The 13,604-nt window shown below is 29.0% G+C and overlaps 1 protein-coding gene across 2 annotated transcripts in view; it reads right to left on the bottom strand.

The window, feature by feature from the left end:
- Positions 1–13,122, bottom strand: part of LOC109056711 — a 29,843-nt gene extending 16,721 nt beyond the window's left edge. Inside the window, exon 1 of one of the 2 annotated variants that reach the window (XM_042776200.1) lies at positions 13,035–13,122. In XM_042776200.1, coding sequence (XP_042632134.1) covers positions 13,035–13,107 — 73 coding nt within the window. In that variant the 5' untranslated portion in view covers positions 13,108–13,122. Of the gene's footprint in view, positions 1–511; positions 600–13,034 lie in introns of those variants that run through there. The other variant, XM_042776207.1, reaches the window with a different exon arrangement.
- Between the last annotated feature and the right edge of the window lie 482 nt (positions 13,123–13,604).

The raw sequence follows: 13,604 nt of genomic DNA, 5'->3' as shown, positions 1-13,604 counted from the left end.
CTTGAATTTACAGTTAATTTCGTCCCAGAACCAAATGTCAGCTTGTCATATCCTTGATTCATTGAGTTTATAAAGTATATAAAGTAACTTGTGTATGTTGTTTATGATTATTGTTGTTGGTGTTTAATTATATTTATGTAATACTGTTTTTTATAATCTTACGACTGTGCAGTTTGTGCAATAAGCTACTTTTCCCTCAGTACAAAATAATTTAACTAGCAATAATATATAAACATGAAAGATTAACTATTACATTAATGTTTTTGTAAAGAATGACAGTATAATTTTGCAATAACTATGATTATCTGCAGTAACAGGATATATTATTCAATATTCATTTATATTACACTGCAAAATAAATGTTTCAAATATCTTCACTGTAGAATTTTTTTTTTTTTTTTTTTTTTTTTAGTAATGCTGAACATATTATATTAGGGGAAGGAACAAAAGGTGATTATTATGGTGTTATTATTATTATTATTATTATTATTATTATATAAATTCTACTTACTTGATTGAATGACAAGATAGGTTCCACTGCCAAAGAAAATCTTATACCCAGTATTCACACAGCCTTTAGACATGCACTAAAAACTCTTGAATTTTTGGTTGCTTAATAGTCTTAATAGTCTGCTTAAATTCTGACAAAATTGTATTAATCTAAAAGTAATCACAAAACTGCTGATCAGATATGACAATGCCAAACTACATCTCAAATAAAGTCGGTATCTAAAAGATAAAATCCTATTAATTTTTGTTTATAAATACTGCAATAGTTGACAGCTCAGTGCTCACAAACTCACATAAAACTAACATATTTCAATAATATTTAATCTAATTTAAAGCGAGAGCCAAGAAAAACATAAATTAATAATTTTTTTGATGTTTTGATTAATACTCACTTTGTTCAACTCTCAGTTTAATTCCTGAACCAAAAATGACCTTCCAGGTTGTTGTCACACAATGAAAGCATTGTGCACAAAAACTGTACTATTAAATTAAATATCAAAACATGGCAGAAAAATGTATAGCCTGAATGCACTGTAAGTCGCTTTGGATAAAAGCGTCAGCCAAATGCATAAATGTAAATGTAAATTGCCATGTAAATAATTTTCTTGAAATGTATTTTCTTTCTGCTTTGATTTTTTGATTGATTGGAAAAAGAATTAAGATACTTTTTTTTTTTTTTTTAATCTTCAAAAGAATGTATATATTAAAAAAAATCTATTGATAGATTGCAAAATGGACATAATTTGTTTGAAAATGTTAACTTTTAGTTGGAAAAATTCAAACTTACTCTCTTGTATTTTGAGGTCTGTTCCTTTGCCAAATATTATTCTAACTCCATCATTCACACATAATCTGATCCCATTACAAATAGCTAATGCTAACTTTGTCATTTTTTCATTAATAGAAAAATAAATAAATTAGAAATATTCTTACACTAAATATGATTTATGATAATAAGAAGAATTGAATATATAATATATATATAATAGAAAGAATAATACATTTTTAAAAAGCTTTTAAAAAGATTTTAAAGTAGTTCAGCAATTGAATATTATAAAAAAATATTTTCATATTAGTGGTAGTAAAAAGGCTGTATAAAAGATGATGAAATAACTTACTTGACTGAACAATAAAAAATGGATTTGTTTTCCCTTTTATTGGATATATTCTAGATTCTGTTTTGGCTTTTGTAGTCATGTTTGATTATTTCTTTAATGGACCCTGAGAAACTACAAATTAAGAGTTGGATATCTGAAGACAAAAAAATATAACTTACGTGCAGTAACAACTAATTGTGTCCCTCTTCCAAATATAATCTTATTGCCGCTATACACACAGCACTTAATCACAGAACAAAAACCAAATGGGCTATGAATGTGCTATTGAGCCAGCAATGTCAAAACCATACAACAGAAATACTTTGCACATTATGTGTAGGTAAACATAATACAAACATGTATCATAATACTTGATATGGGTGTACTTTTAAAATATCAAACATACTGTGCATAATTTTTGCTATACTGAGTGATTTTTCAGTGATTCTATATTAGATTCTATATGTGTAGTGATTCTGTATTAGTGATTATATATTAAATTATTAGTAATTCGACGTAACAAATTAAATTATTTACAAAAATAATAAGCAGTATGGTAATAACTTAAATTTAAATTTAGCTGCTAAGTTAATTTGATGGAGAAACAATTATGCTTCTTACTGGATTCCACTGATAGCAAAGTTCCACTTCCAAATATGACTTTGTATGTCCCGTCAAACACACATTGCTGAAGTTCTCAACAAAAAGGGCATCCCAAGAGTCCAAAAACCCCCCCCTTTTAAAGTTCCAAACCTATCGTGTTATATACAGGGATGGATTATATTAGCAGGCTTAAACATTTAATGGGGTAAAGTGTGTCATTTCTGAATTTCAATTCAATAATGACTATTTCCAAACAGGTTTCATAAACATTCCCCATCATTTGCCGTTGTTCAACAAAGTGTGTTACTAAATGTTTCACCTGTAGATATAAACAAAAATTTGTATTTCTTTGAGTTCATTGTTTCTAAAACAACAAACAAAGAAAACAAATGGACATTATTTTCAACTAAAAAAGTAGTAGTTAAAATATATGTGTACAATGCCAACAATCTTTTATGATGAGATTTCGCCCAAAATGTAGATGGGTTGGATACATTGTTGTTTTTTATGTTCTCTCCAAAGACTCTCTATAGAAATCTCTATAGATTTCCTGCTCAAACAGTAGAGCATTTCGCATAAGTTTATCGTCCAAATGCATATGCATATATAAGAGATTCAAGCCAACTTAATTGTTTTTCTTTTTTTTTAATCATGCAACAGTATAATATGTATTATATAGTAATGGTAAGTCTGTATCACTCACTTGCTTCAATATGCACTTGTGTTCCTCTTCCAAAGATTAACTTGTAATTATTATTCACACAGACAGTAACTACATATCAAAAACTTCCACAACTAACCGCAAATAACTGCACTCACAAGTGCAGGTCCACTATGGCCTTTTCTCAGTTTTTCCACTTAAATTAATAATATGATAATGCACTTCCCTGACTAATGTGTAAATGCAATTAATAAAACCTCTGTGTAATTAAAGGGACTATAACAGTCATAAATGGAACATAATAATTATGACTGAAATATGTGAATACTCACTGGCTACGACTGTAAGTTTAGTTCCTTCTCCAAAAATGATTTTTCTTGCTGCATTTGTCACACATTGCTATAACCTTAGGGAATAACCTGTCCATCCCGAGTTAATGTAATACATGGTGTGTGTTTTTGGAATCTGATATCAAGTACAGCTCCTAATGCAATTTTACGATTATAGTTCAGTTTCAATTAGTGTCTTAACATCCCTAAATAGTACTAACACTGAAATTTAAACATACATGTTGGATTGTCTTAATAAAATATAAATTAATCAAATTCTTTTTTTGATTGTTTACGTCATCAAACTGAAAGTATAAAAATAAGTTAAAAAGCTGAAAGAGTTTGATTAAATAAATTCACTTACTTGACTCAACAATAAGGTGTGTACCACTTCCAAATACTATCTTTACTCCAGATGTCACACACTTATCTGGTTAACTACAAAAACGTGGTACATAACTTGGAAATGGTTTTGTGTTACTTCTTAGAACATTACTACTATAAATGATGTCAAATTACTTTTAATTATAAGATTTAATGCTGCATCAATTATTGTACTAATAAGATGAATTCATAGAAAGAAATTGTTTGGTCTTACGAGATTCCACAATTAGCCTTGTTCCAGCTCCAAAAACGATCTTGTTATAATTCACACACTAACAAAAGCCTCAGCAAAAACTCTTTAAGCTCATTAAAATAGCTGTGATATGGTCAGTTTTGATTATCTTACTGATAAACTTCTAAACTGCGCAAATTATGATTCGTTAGATTCACTAATAAAGTTTTTTAATTATTTATTTATGACCTTGAGTATAGAATGTGACTTACAGCAGAGCACATCACAAACAGTAATGGATGTTATTCATACTTTTAGTAAAGACACTATAATAGTCACTCAGATAGAAATGCCATTTGCTTTTTAAATTATTTTACACTTCACTGTTTTAAGCTGCAGTTATTTATACAAATAAAAAAATTATATATTTTTTTATAATTATACATTTATTAATATACATTTATCTTATCACTCAAAAAATTGCACTGTACTTACTGGAGTAAACATGAAGCTGCGTTCCCTGACCAAATATGATCTTGTTGCCAAAATTCACACTGTGCTGAAAACCAGGGCAAAAACGTCTGGATTCAACTGCAATATCTAGGCACTCATTATTTGTATTAATATTCTTGCCTTTAAATCTGATATCGTATGAATTAATTTACAATCTACAAATCATAATCAAAACAGAAATGTAAAGTAAGAAATCGTGATCAGCCTCTTACTTGTTTCTACATGTAACATCGTCCCTTCTCCAAAGATGATCTTATTTGCACCAAAAGTCACACAATATAAAGAGCCCTCACAAAAACTACGTTTGTTATGGTCTGGCTAATTACTGTATATCAAATAGAAAATAGCTCCTTCAAAACTTAAATTAATCTTCAATTACATGCTCAAATGTTTTAATTGTAAAAACAATATTATTAAATATTTATTTGATCAGTGTTTACATGTTATCAGTGTTAACATGTTAGTAAAAGGCCTACTACTTTCAACTGTAAGTTAACTGGAAAATATAATAATATTTATGTAATTTGCAAAACATTACTTGTACATTACATATTTCATTTAATACAGGTAGGATGTGTATTCTAACATTTTTTAATTCATTACTTTGACTTAAGGTAAGACAGTGGTAAACTAAGACATTATTCTAATAAAAGTAACTGATGAGGAATCTATATTCTGTTTTGCACATCTATGATGTACTGATTAATAAAAATTTTCTTACGAGATTCAACAGTCAGTGTTGTTCCACTTCCAAAAATGATCTTGTTGTTCCCATAATTTACACAGTAACAAACACACAAAATGTTATTGGATAGGCCTTTCATTAAGTACACTACAGTATCGTACAATTATGTGTTTGTGTGTGTGATGAAAGACTTGATTACGTCTTGACAGCCTAATAACAATTGAATATAATTTTAGGATTTTTTTTTTTAAGTTTATACTATTTCAACGTTAATGTTTCAATGGCAGTATTTTATATATATATATATATATATATATTTTTTTTTATTAACACGTGGTATTAATTGCATTCATTATTGCTGAATTTATGTTTTAAAAAACAACAATTTAAAGACTCTTACTTGATTGAACTATTACAGTTGTTCCTTGACCAAAAATGATCTTTCTCCCTCCAGCATCATTCACACAACAGAAACGATCACAACAAAAATGGAACCAGTTTACCAGGATTTGGGGCTAATATATGTATTATGATGTAGGTGCTGATAACAAACTGTAAAACATTTTTTATTTTAATTATATTTTAGGGAATGAGATTTATTTCTGCGCTATACAGGATACTCAAAAATATTAATAATGCAATATTAATCAATATCCAATAAATGTACATGTATCTGTTCCCTGACCAAATATGATTTGTCATACGATTTGCCAATTTGTTTGTCATACTTCATACTGCATCAAATACCAAAGTAATAACCTTGCTAGGCTACCTAAAAACAATATTAATGGGAATCTTACTTGCTTCTACATGTAGCATTGTCCCTTCTCCAAACAAGATTCTGGCAGCCCCCATATTCACACAATATTAATATCCCTCACAAAAACAAACTCATTGAATCCTCAGTAATATTTAACTTTCTATCTACAATCATTGCTGTTCTATTAGTTAAGACTACATAACAGCAATCATCTAAATAGAAAAAAATCAAGATACAGTAGATGTTTGTACTCACTGGTTTCAACAATTAACTTTGTCCCTGTTCCGAATATGATCTTAAGATTTGATTTCACACACTGCTTAGACCCTCAACAAATTCAAGTTCCCCATTTTGGACTGCTGCCATGGCCATTGTTTTATTATGTAAGTATATTATTTAGAAATTGCTGTGAAATATTTAAAGAGTACTGTAAAAGTATATAACACAGAGTAAAAGATTGTCCTACTTGGTTCTACGAATAGTTTTGTCCCTGATCCAAAGACAATCTTTCGTGTTCCATCATTCACACAGTAACAAACAACTCTTCAAAAAACTCTTCCTCATAGGCAACAAGGACTCTGTTGTACTGTACATCATTTTCGCAACAAAATTTGAATCTTTGATCAACTGCACATTTCGATTTTTTTAAAATAATCTATCGCTGTTGTTTTTACTTTAAAAGCCTTTTTGTCAATGGTCAAATTGTGTTGCTATAAATGTTGCCATCTATGTACATGTGATGAAAAGACTTATTGATAAAGACTTGATCCAAATGTCATTTTGGATTGTGTTAATAAAATAGAAATGGACCAAATTAGGTTAAAAGGTAGAACGAGTTTGATGAAATACATTCACTTACTTGACTCAACAATAAGGTGTGTACCACTTCCAAATACTATCTTTACTCCAGTTGTCACACAGTTATCTGGTTATCTACAAAAACGAGGCACATGACTTGGAAAAGGTTCTGTATTACTTATGGGAACATTATTGCTATAAATGATGTCAAAATAATTTTAATTATAAATAAAACCTACAGATTATATTAGTGTTTATTAATCAACATGACTAAAACATACAAATTTAAATGTTAAATTACAAAAGATGTTTTGCTATTCCATTGTGTCATACATGACAGCCATGGACTTTTTACTATCACTCCGTTCTGTCTGTTATTATTTATTCTGTTGCTAAGTTGTCTTGTTTAAGAGAATATGCAATACTTTTTAAGTTTTATTTTTGGACTGTTTATACATTTCAGCTTTTAAGTTAAATCCAAAGCAAAAATAGATTTTGAGAAGAGTAAACATTGTTTTAATTACTTTATGACTTAATACTGTATCAATTATTGTATTAATAAGATGAATTCATAGAAAGAAATTGTTTGGTCTTACGAGATTCCACAGTTAGCCTTGTTCCAGCTCCAAAAATAATCTTGTCATAATTCACACACTAACAAAAACCTCAGCAGAAACTCTCTATGCACATGTTGTGATATGGTCAGTTTTGATTATCTTACTGATAAACTTATCAAATTCGTAAATAATTTTGTTTTGTTTCTTCTTTATGGTTTGTCAGATTCAATTATATTTTTTTATTGTTTATTTCTTTGACACAGAATGTGACATAATTCAGATTGGACATCACAAACAGTAATGTATGTTATTCATACTTTTAGTTAAAACACTATAAATACCATTTGATTTTTAAATCATTTCACACTTCACTGTTTTAAGCTTCCATGATATTTAAAAATATTTTTGAATTATACATAAATTAATATAACAACAAACAATTTTTAATTTCTTATCATTTGAAAAATTGCACTGTACTTACTGGAGTAAACATAAAGCTGCCTTTCCTGACCAGCAACAATGTCTGGATTTAACTGCAATGTCTGGGTAATCATTATTTCTACTTATATTTTTGCTTTAAAATCTCATATGTAATAGTGATCATAGTAATCATAATCAGCCTCTTACTTGTTTCTACATGTAACATCGTCCCTTCTCCAAAGATGATCTTTTTTGCACCAGTAGTCACACATTATAAAGAGCCCTCACAAAAACTACCTTTGTTATGGTTTGGCTAAATTGATTATAAACAGCTCCTTAGTGAAAACTTCAATTACATGTTCAATTGCTTATCAGTGTTTTCATACCAACACAAGTTAGTAAAGGCCTACTATTTTCAATCGCTGGTTAAGCAGAAAATATAATAATATTTAACATTATTTTCATATTTAACTTAATACAGGTGGCTTTTTTATTCTAACTATTTGTACTTTTTTTCTCTTTTTACTTACTTTGGCTTAAGGTAAGACAGATATTTAATGGTAAACTAAAACATAATTGTAATAATGGTAATTGATTAAGAATTTAGGGTCTGTTTTGCACATCTATGATATACTGATGAATAAAATTTGTCTTACGAGATTCAACAGTCAGTGTTGTTCCACGTCCAAAAATGATCTTGTTGTTCCCATAATTCACACAGGAACAAACACTCAGACAAAATGTTCTTGGGGAGGCCTTGCATTAAGTACAGTACAGTACACTACAATTATGTGTATGTGATAAAAGACTTGATTATCTTGATGACCTATTAAGAAATTAATATCATTTTATGAATTTTTTTAAGTTTATACTGTGTCAGTGTCAATGGTTCAATGGCACTATTCTTTTTTATTTATTTATTTTCATTAAACCGTTGTTAATCGCATCTCATTATCGTAAAATGTACATAAAAAGCAATTTAAAGACTCTTACTTGATTGAACTATTAAAGTTGTTCCTTGACCAAAAATGATCTTTGTCCCTCCAGCAGCATTCACACAACAGAAACAGTCACAACAAAAATGGGAACAGTTTACCAGGAAAATATGTATTTTATGAATGAGATCTATTTTAAGAGTATTTATTTCATAATTTTAGCTAAAATTATCTTGTTTACTACTGAGTAAACAGTCAAAAACATGTCTGTTTGGATGTTTATTTGAATGTCAACTTCTGCTCATATTTTGAATGTGACTAAAACTGCAACATTACATTTTCCTGTAAATTAAATATGAATGTATTTTCAACTGCAACATGATACTCATAAATACTGAGAAAGCCAATAATCAATATTAAATAAACGTACAGTACTCAATACTCAAATAGACGTATATCTAGACATGTATCTGTGTTCCCTGACCAAACACGAGTTTGTCATACATCATACCGTATCATATACCAAAGTAATAACTTTTGTTAGGCTACCTAAAAACAATATTAATGGGAATCTTACTTTCTTCTACATGTAGCATTGTCCCTTCTCCAAACATGATCCTGGCAGCCCCCATATTCACACAATATTAATATCCCTCACAAAAACAAACTCACTGAAGCCTCAGCAATATTTATCTTTCTATCTACAATCATTGCTGTTCCATTGGTACAGACTACATAGCAACAATCATCTAAATAGAAAAAAAATCAAGATAGATGTTTGTACTCACTGGTTTCAACAGTTAACTTTGTCCCTGTTCCGAATATGATCTTAACGTTTGATTTCACACACTGCTTAGACCCTCAACAAATTCATCGTCCCCATTTTGAACTGCTGCCATGGACATTGTTTTATTATTGAACTGCACCAATTAAAAATGTATTTGTTCACATTAAAGAGTACTATAAAAGTATATAATACAGAACAAAAGATTGTCCTACTTGGTTCTACGAATAGTTTTGTCCCTGATCCAAAGACGATCTTTTGTGTTCCATCATTCACACAGTAACAAACATCTCTTCAAAAAACTCTTCCTCAGAGGCAACAAGGACTCTGTTGTACATCATTATTTTCGCAACAAAATTTAAAGCATTGATCAGTTGCACATTTTGATTTTTTTTTTTTTCACTTATCTATCACTGTTTACATTACTATAAAAGCCTTAGATTTGTTTAGTTGTGATAGTCTTGGAGGTCAAATTGTGTTGCTATAAATGTTGCCATCTATATACAGGTGAGGACTTGATGATAAAGTCTTTTTATTAAACTGGTCTCTGAGGAAATTAAAAAAGTGGTTTTAAAAACAGAATCTAAAAGTCTCTTACTTGATTCAACTGTTAAGGTTGTTCCTTTACCAAAAATGATCTTTATCCCAGAACCATCCACACAACAGAAACCATCACAACAAAAACACGGCCAGTTTACCATGAACTGCAACTAATGTGTTTGATTTGTATGTTGATTATAAATAGAAGAATATATTTAATAGAAGAACATATATTTTATATATATTACTTTTAGTAATTTTTAGTTACTTTTAAACATTTAGCCTATTACTGTTAAGTCTTAAAAGTTTTGTTTTAAAGTTATTTAAACTATTATATTGTATTTTATAGAATATTTCTCTACTTAAAAAAGCAATAAGTTTCTTACTTGAATTTACATACAAAGTTGTCCCTTTTCCAAAATGAATCTTCCAAGTCCCATCATTCACACAGTACCCGACCTCACAGCAAAAACAGTTTCATTCTCAAAACCTTATTTATATATTTATTTTTTTTACCCTAGAAATATATATAGTTTTAGACAATGATATTACAATATTAAATGTCAGCAATGATAAATGTGTAATGCAGAACATATAAATATGTCATGATTTAAATACTCACTGTAATCAACATTCAGCATTGTGTCTTGACCAAATGTAATTTTGTAAGGGAGTGTCACAGCTTTGGCTATATAATAAGGCCTTTTAATTTAATTTGACACAATTATGTTACAAACAATTTATATTTGAAATCTTGTTTGAAATCTTGATCTTCCAATGCATACAAAGCAGCCAAAAATTCCGTAAAGTGTTTTACTGTCCTAGAATAACTACATATAGTACTTTGGTAACATTTTTCGACCTCAGGGTCCGAATCACATTGTGGAAAGATGCAGAGAGCAAATTTACTTTTATAAACTTGACTATGGGACAAATAAAGCTTTTTACTTTGTCAGTTAATTGTAATAGCTTCTGTACACTTACTTGAATGAACAGTCAATGATGTTCCAGAGGCAAAGATTATTTTGTCCCCTGAATAAGTCACACAGTAGCTAATGCCCCAGCAATTACTTAGAGTGGTTTAGAATTATTCAAATCTATAGTAAAATATCTATACATAGCCCAAACAGTGCCAAAAGTCATGGGTTCGGTTCTCAGAGGATGCAAGAACTGATTTATATATATTATATATTCAATACAATGTCAATCCCTTTGAATAAATATGCTTGCTAACATTTTTTATGAAATACTAAATGTTTAAGTAGAAATGTGTCAAAAATGTTAATGTTTATTTTTCATCTATACACAAAGCAAGTAATGTAAAAATTAAATGAAAAAAAAATTTTTTTTGAAACTGTAAATAAAACAAAGAGTAGGAACACATTTTACAGGAAACTACTATTTTAGTATTTTCACTTCTTTATATTTTTGTGACGTTTACCAGCAATTTCTTTCAGTGGTTTAGTGTGTGCCAAAGATTAACATAACTTTAAAAATAATGAAATACTAAATGTTTAAGTAAAGTTTTTTCTCTAACTTGCCTCAATTAGTAATTGTGTGCCTTTTCCAAAAATGATCTTGTCCAATCCCACATTCACAGAGCAGGAAAAATCATTTCAAAAAAGAGAATGGTTTTCAGAGATTGAATATACTATCTAAAACTAATCCTAGTCTCAAAACGTAATCTAAGTCCAAAGTCAGATTTATCAAACAAAACCCATTAGTAGGCAATAAACTTACGTGAATTTACTATCAATTTTGTTCCTGTTCCAAAGATAATCTTGTCAAATCCTCCAGTTTTCACACAACCAGTAACTTCATAACAATAACTATCAGGAATGAGGATGTAGAAATTTGTTAAGATGACAAAGTGTGGTTATTTGATTTTTTTGGAAATTTAACTGAAATGCTGAAATCCTTGGGTTATATAAAGCTTTTTATGTTGTTGTTGTTATGAAAATTAAGCACTACCTGAGTTGATGGTAAGTTTTGTTCCTTTTCCAAATATTACTTTCCATCCTGCATCAGTCACACAGTTTTACATGGCAGCACTAAAACACACTAACTACTATTGGGAAACATTCTAAAGTTTAGATATCATATGGGTTAATGCTTTACTGAGTCCTTCATATCAGGACAAATGTTTTTTTTTTTTTTTTTTTACTTTTTTTAAACAGAAATTAAAACAAACTTACTTTTTTCAATGATTAATTTTGTTCCAGTAGCAAAGATAATTTTGTTTGCTCCACTTCCATAAGTCACACATTATTACACTGCACAACAAAATCTATCAGACCTGACAAACAGGTCTTACAGAACTTTAAAGATCCACAGCTGAATTATTTTACAAAACCATGACAATATTATAATTATTTTGAATGGCTTAAAGATGTATAAAGATTATTTTGAAAGGTTTAAATGTGTGAAAATGAAAACAGACTATATAAATCAGATGATAAATGAATAATTCAAATTGGTTTGATTCTACTTACTTGAATTTATGATGACCTTTGTTCCTTGACCAAAGATTATCTTATCAGAATATGACACACAGTGTAAGCAACCATACAAATTACCTCTTTTGATTATTTCTACATTGTACTTCCGGCGTAAAGGATTATTTTTAAATTTTACAATCAAAATAAAATGATTTTTAACTTTGCAATATTGCAATTGAGTTTGTTTAGCTGCTAGTTGTTTTTTTATTCTCAGAATTGTAACTAAAGTACAACATTCTTTGGCAAGTTTTAAATGTTTAAGTATTTGAATTTTTATCTACAAACATGCTACAAAACTACTTATGTGAAACTTATTAAACTTCAGACATCATGCATTCTACTTAGAACCTAAAGTATGATATCTTAAATAATATTGTGATGAAATGGACTTTGAGCCGGTCTCCAAGATAATTTTGTTAATTACACTTCTGTGTTTGTTAATGTAATTAAAACTTACTTGTTTCAACGTGAAGTTGAGTTCCAGAACCAAAATAGATTCTGTAGTTTCCACCAGCAGTCACACACTGCAGTTCCCCATAGCAATTACTAACCCACAAAATACTTAATGTATATTCTAATCGACTGTGAGGATTCTACGTTTTTGTAATAACAAATTTTGTATTTTATTTTATATAAATAAGATGACTGCTAGATTATGAAAAAACTTTCAGAAGAAAAACAGCTGAAAGTATTTTTTGTTTCTTACAGTGTTTCTAAGTACCACTGAATTTGTACAACTTGTCTCATTTCAATTTAGAAATTCATCACAAGAATTATTACTGACTTACTTGTTTCAACAGTAAGTCTGGTTCCAGATCCAAAAATGATTTTACGGTTTCCAGTTGCAGTCACACACTGCATTTCCTCTTAGCAATTACTCTACTTGCTCACAATTTTTTCAAACATTTGTACTACGATATTCAAAATTTTATTAAAAATCTTTAACAATCAGTATAATTTATATAAAATGAATAGATCTGCAATTGCACCTAATTTTCCAAGTGCAATTGCAGATATATTCATTTTATATAAATTATCCTGATTGTTAAAGATTTTTAATAGAACAAAAATAATAAGTCTTATAATATAGATTAAAAACATGACACAAAAAAAAGTTTGAAACAACATATAAATTTCAAATAGATCTGGATCTGGATACTCACTTGTGTGAATTTCTAATTTTGTGCCAGACCCAAAGATTAGCTTTCCATATGAACTTCCAGAATTCACACAGTGCTAAACCTGATAACTAGAACTATCTACAGTGTTTGAATCTTACTAAAATATTTACTACTTCCATCATGAACTTTTAAAATGCATTCTATATGTATATTCATATCAAATATGGAATATATTAA

Source organism: Cyprinus carpio, chromosome A2, assembly GCF_018340385.1.
Source record: "Cyprinus carpio isolate SPL01 chromosome A2, ASM1834038v1, whole genome shotgun sequence".
Classification (NCBI taxonomy): domain Eukaryota; kingdom Metazoa; phylum Chordata; class Actinopteri; order Cypriniformes; family Cyprinidae; genus Cyprinus; species Cyprinus carpio.
The sequence above is the reverse complement of the archived record's forward strand: the minus strand, read 5'-3'. Positions and strand labels throughout refer to the sequence as shown.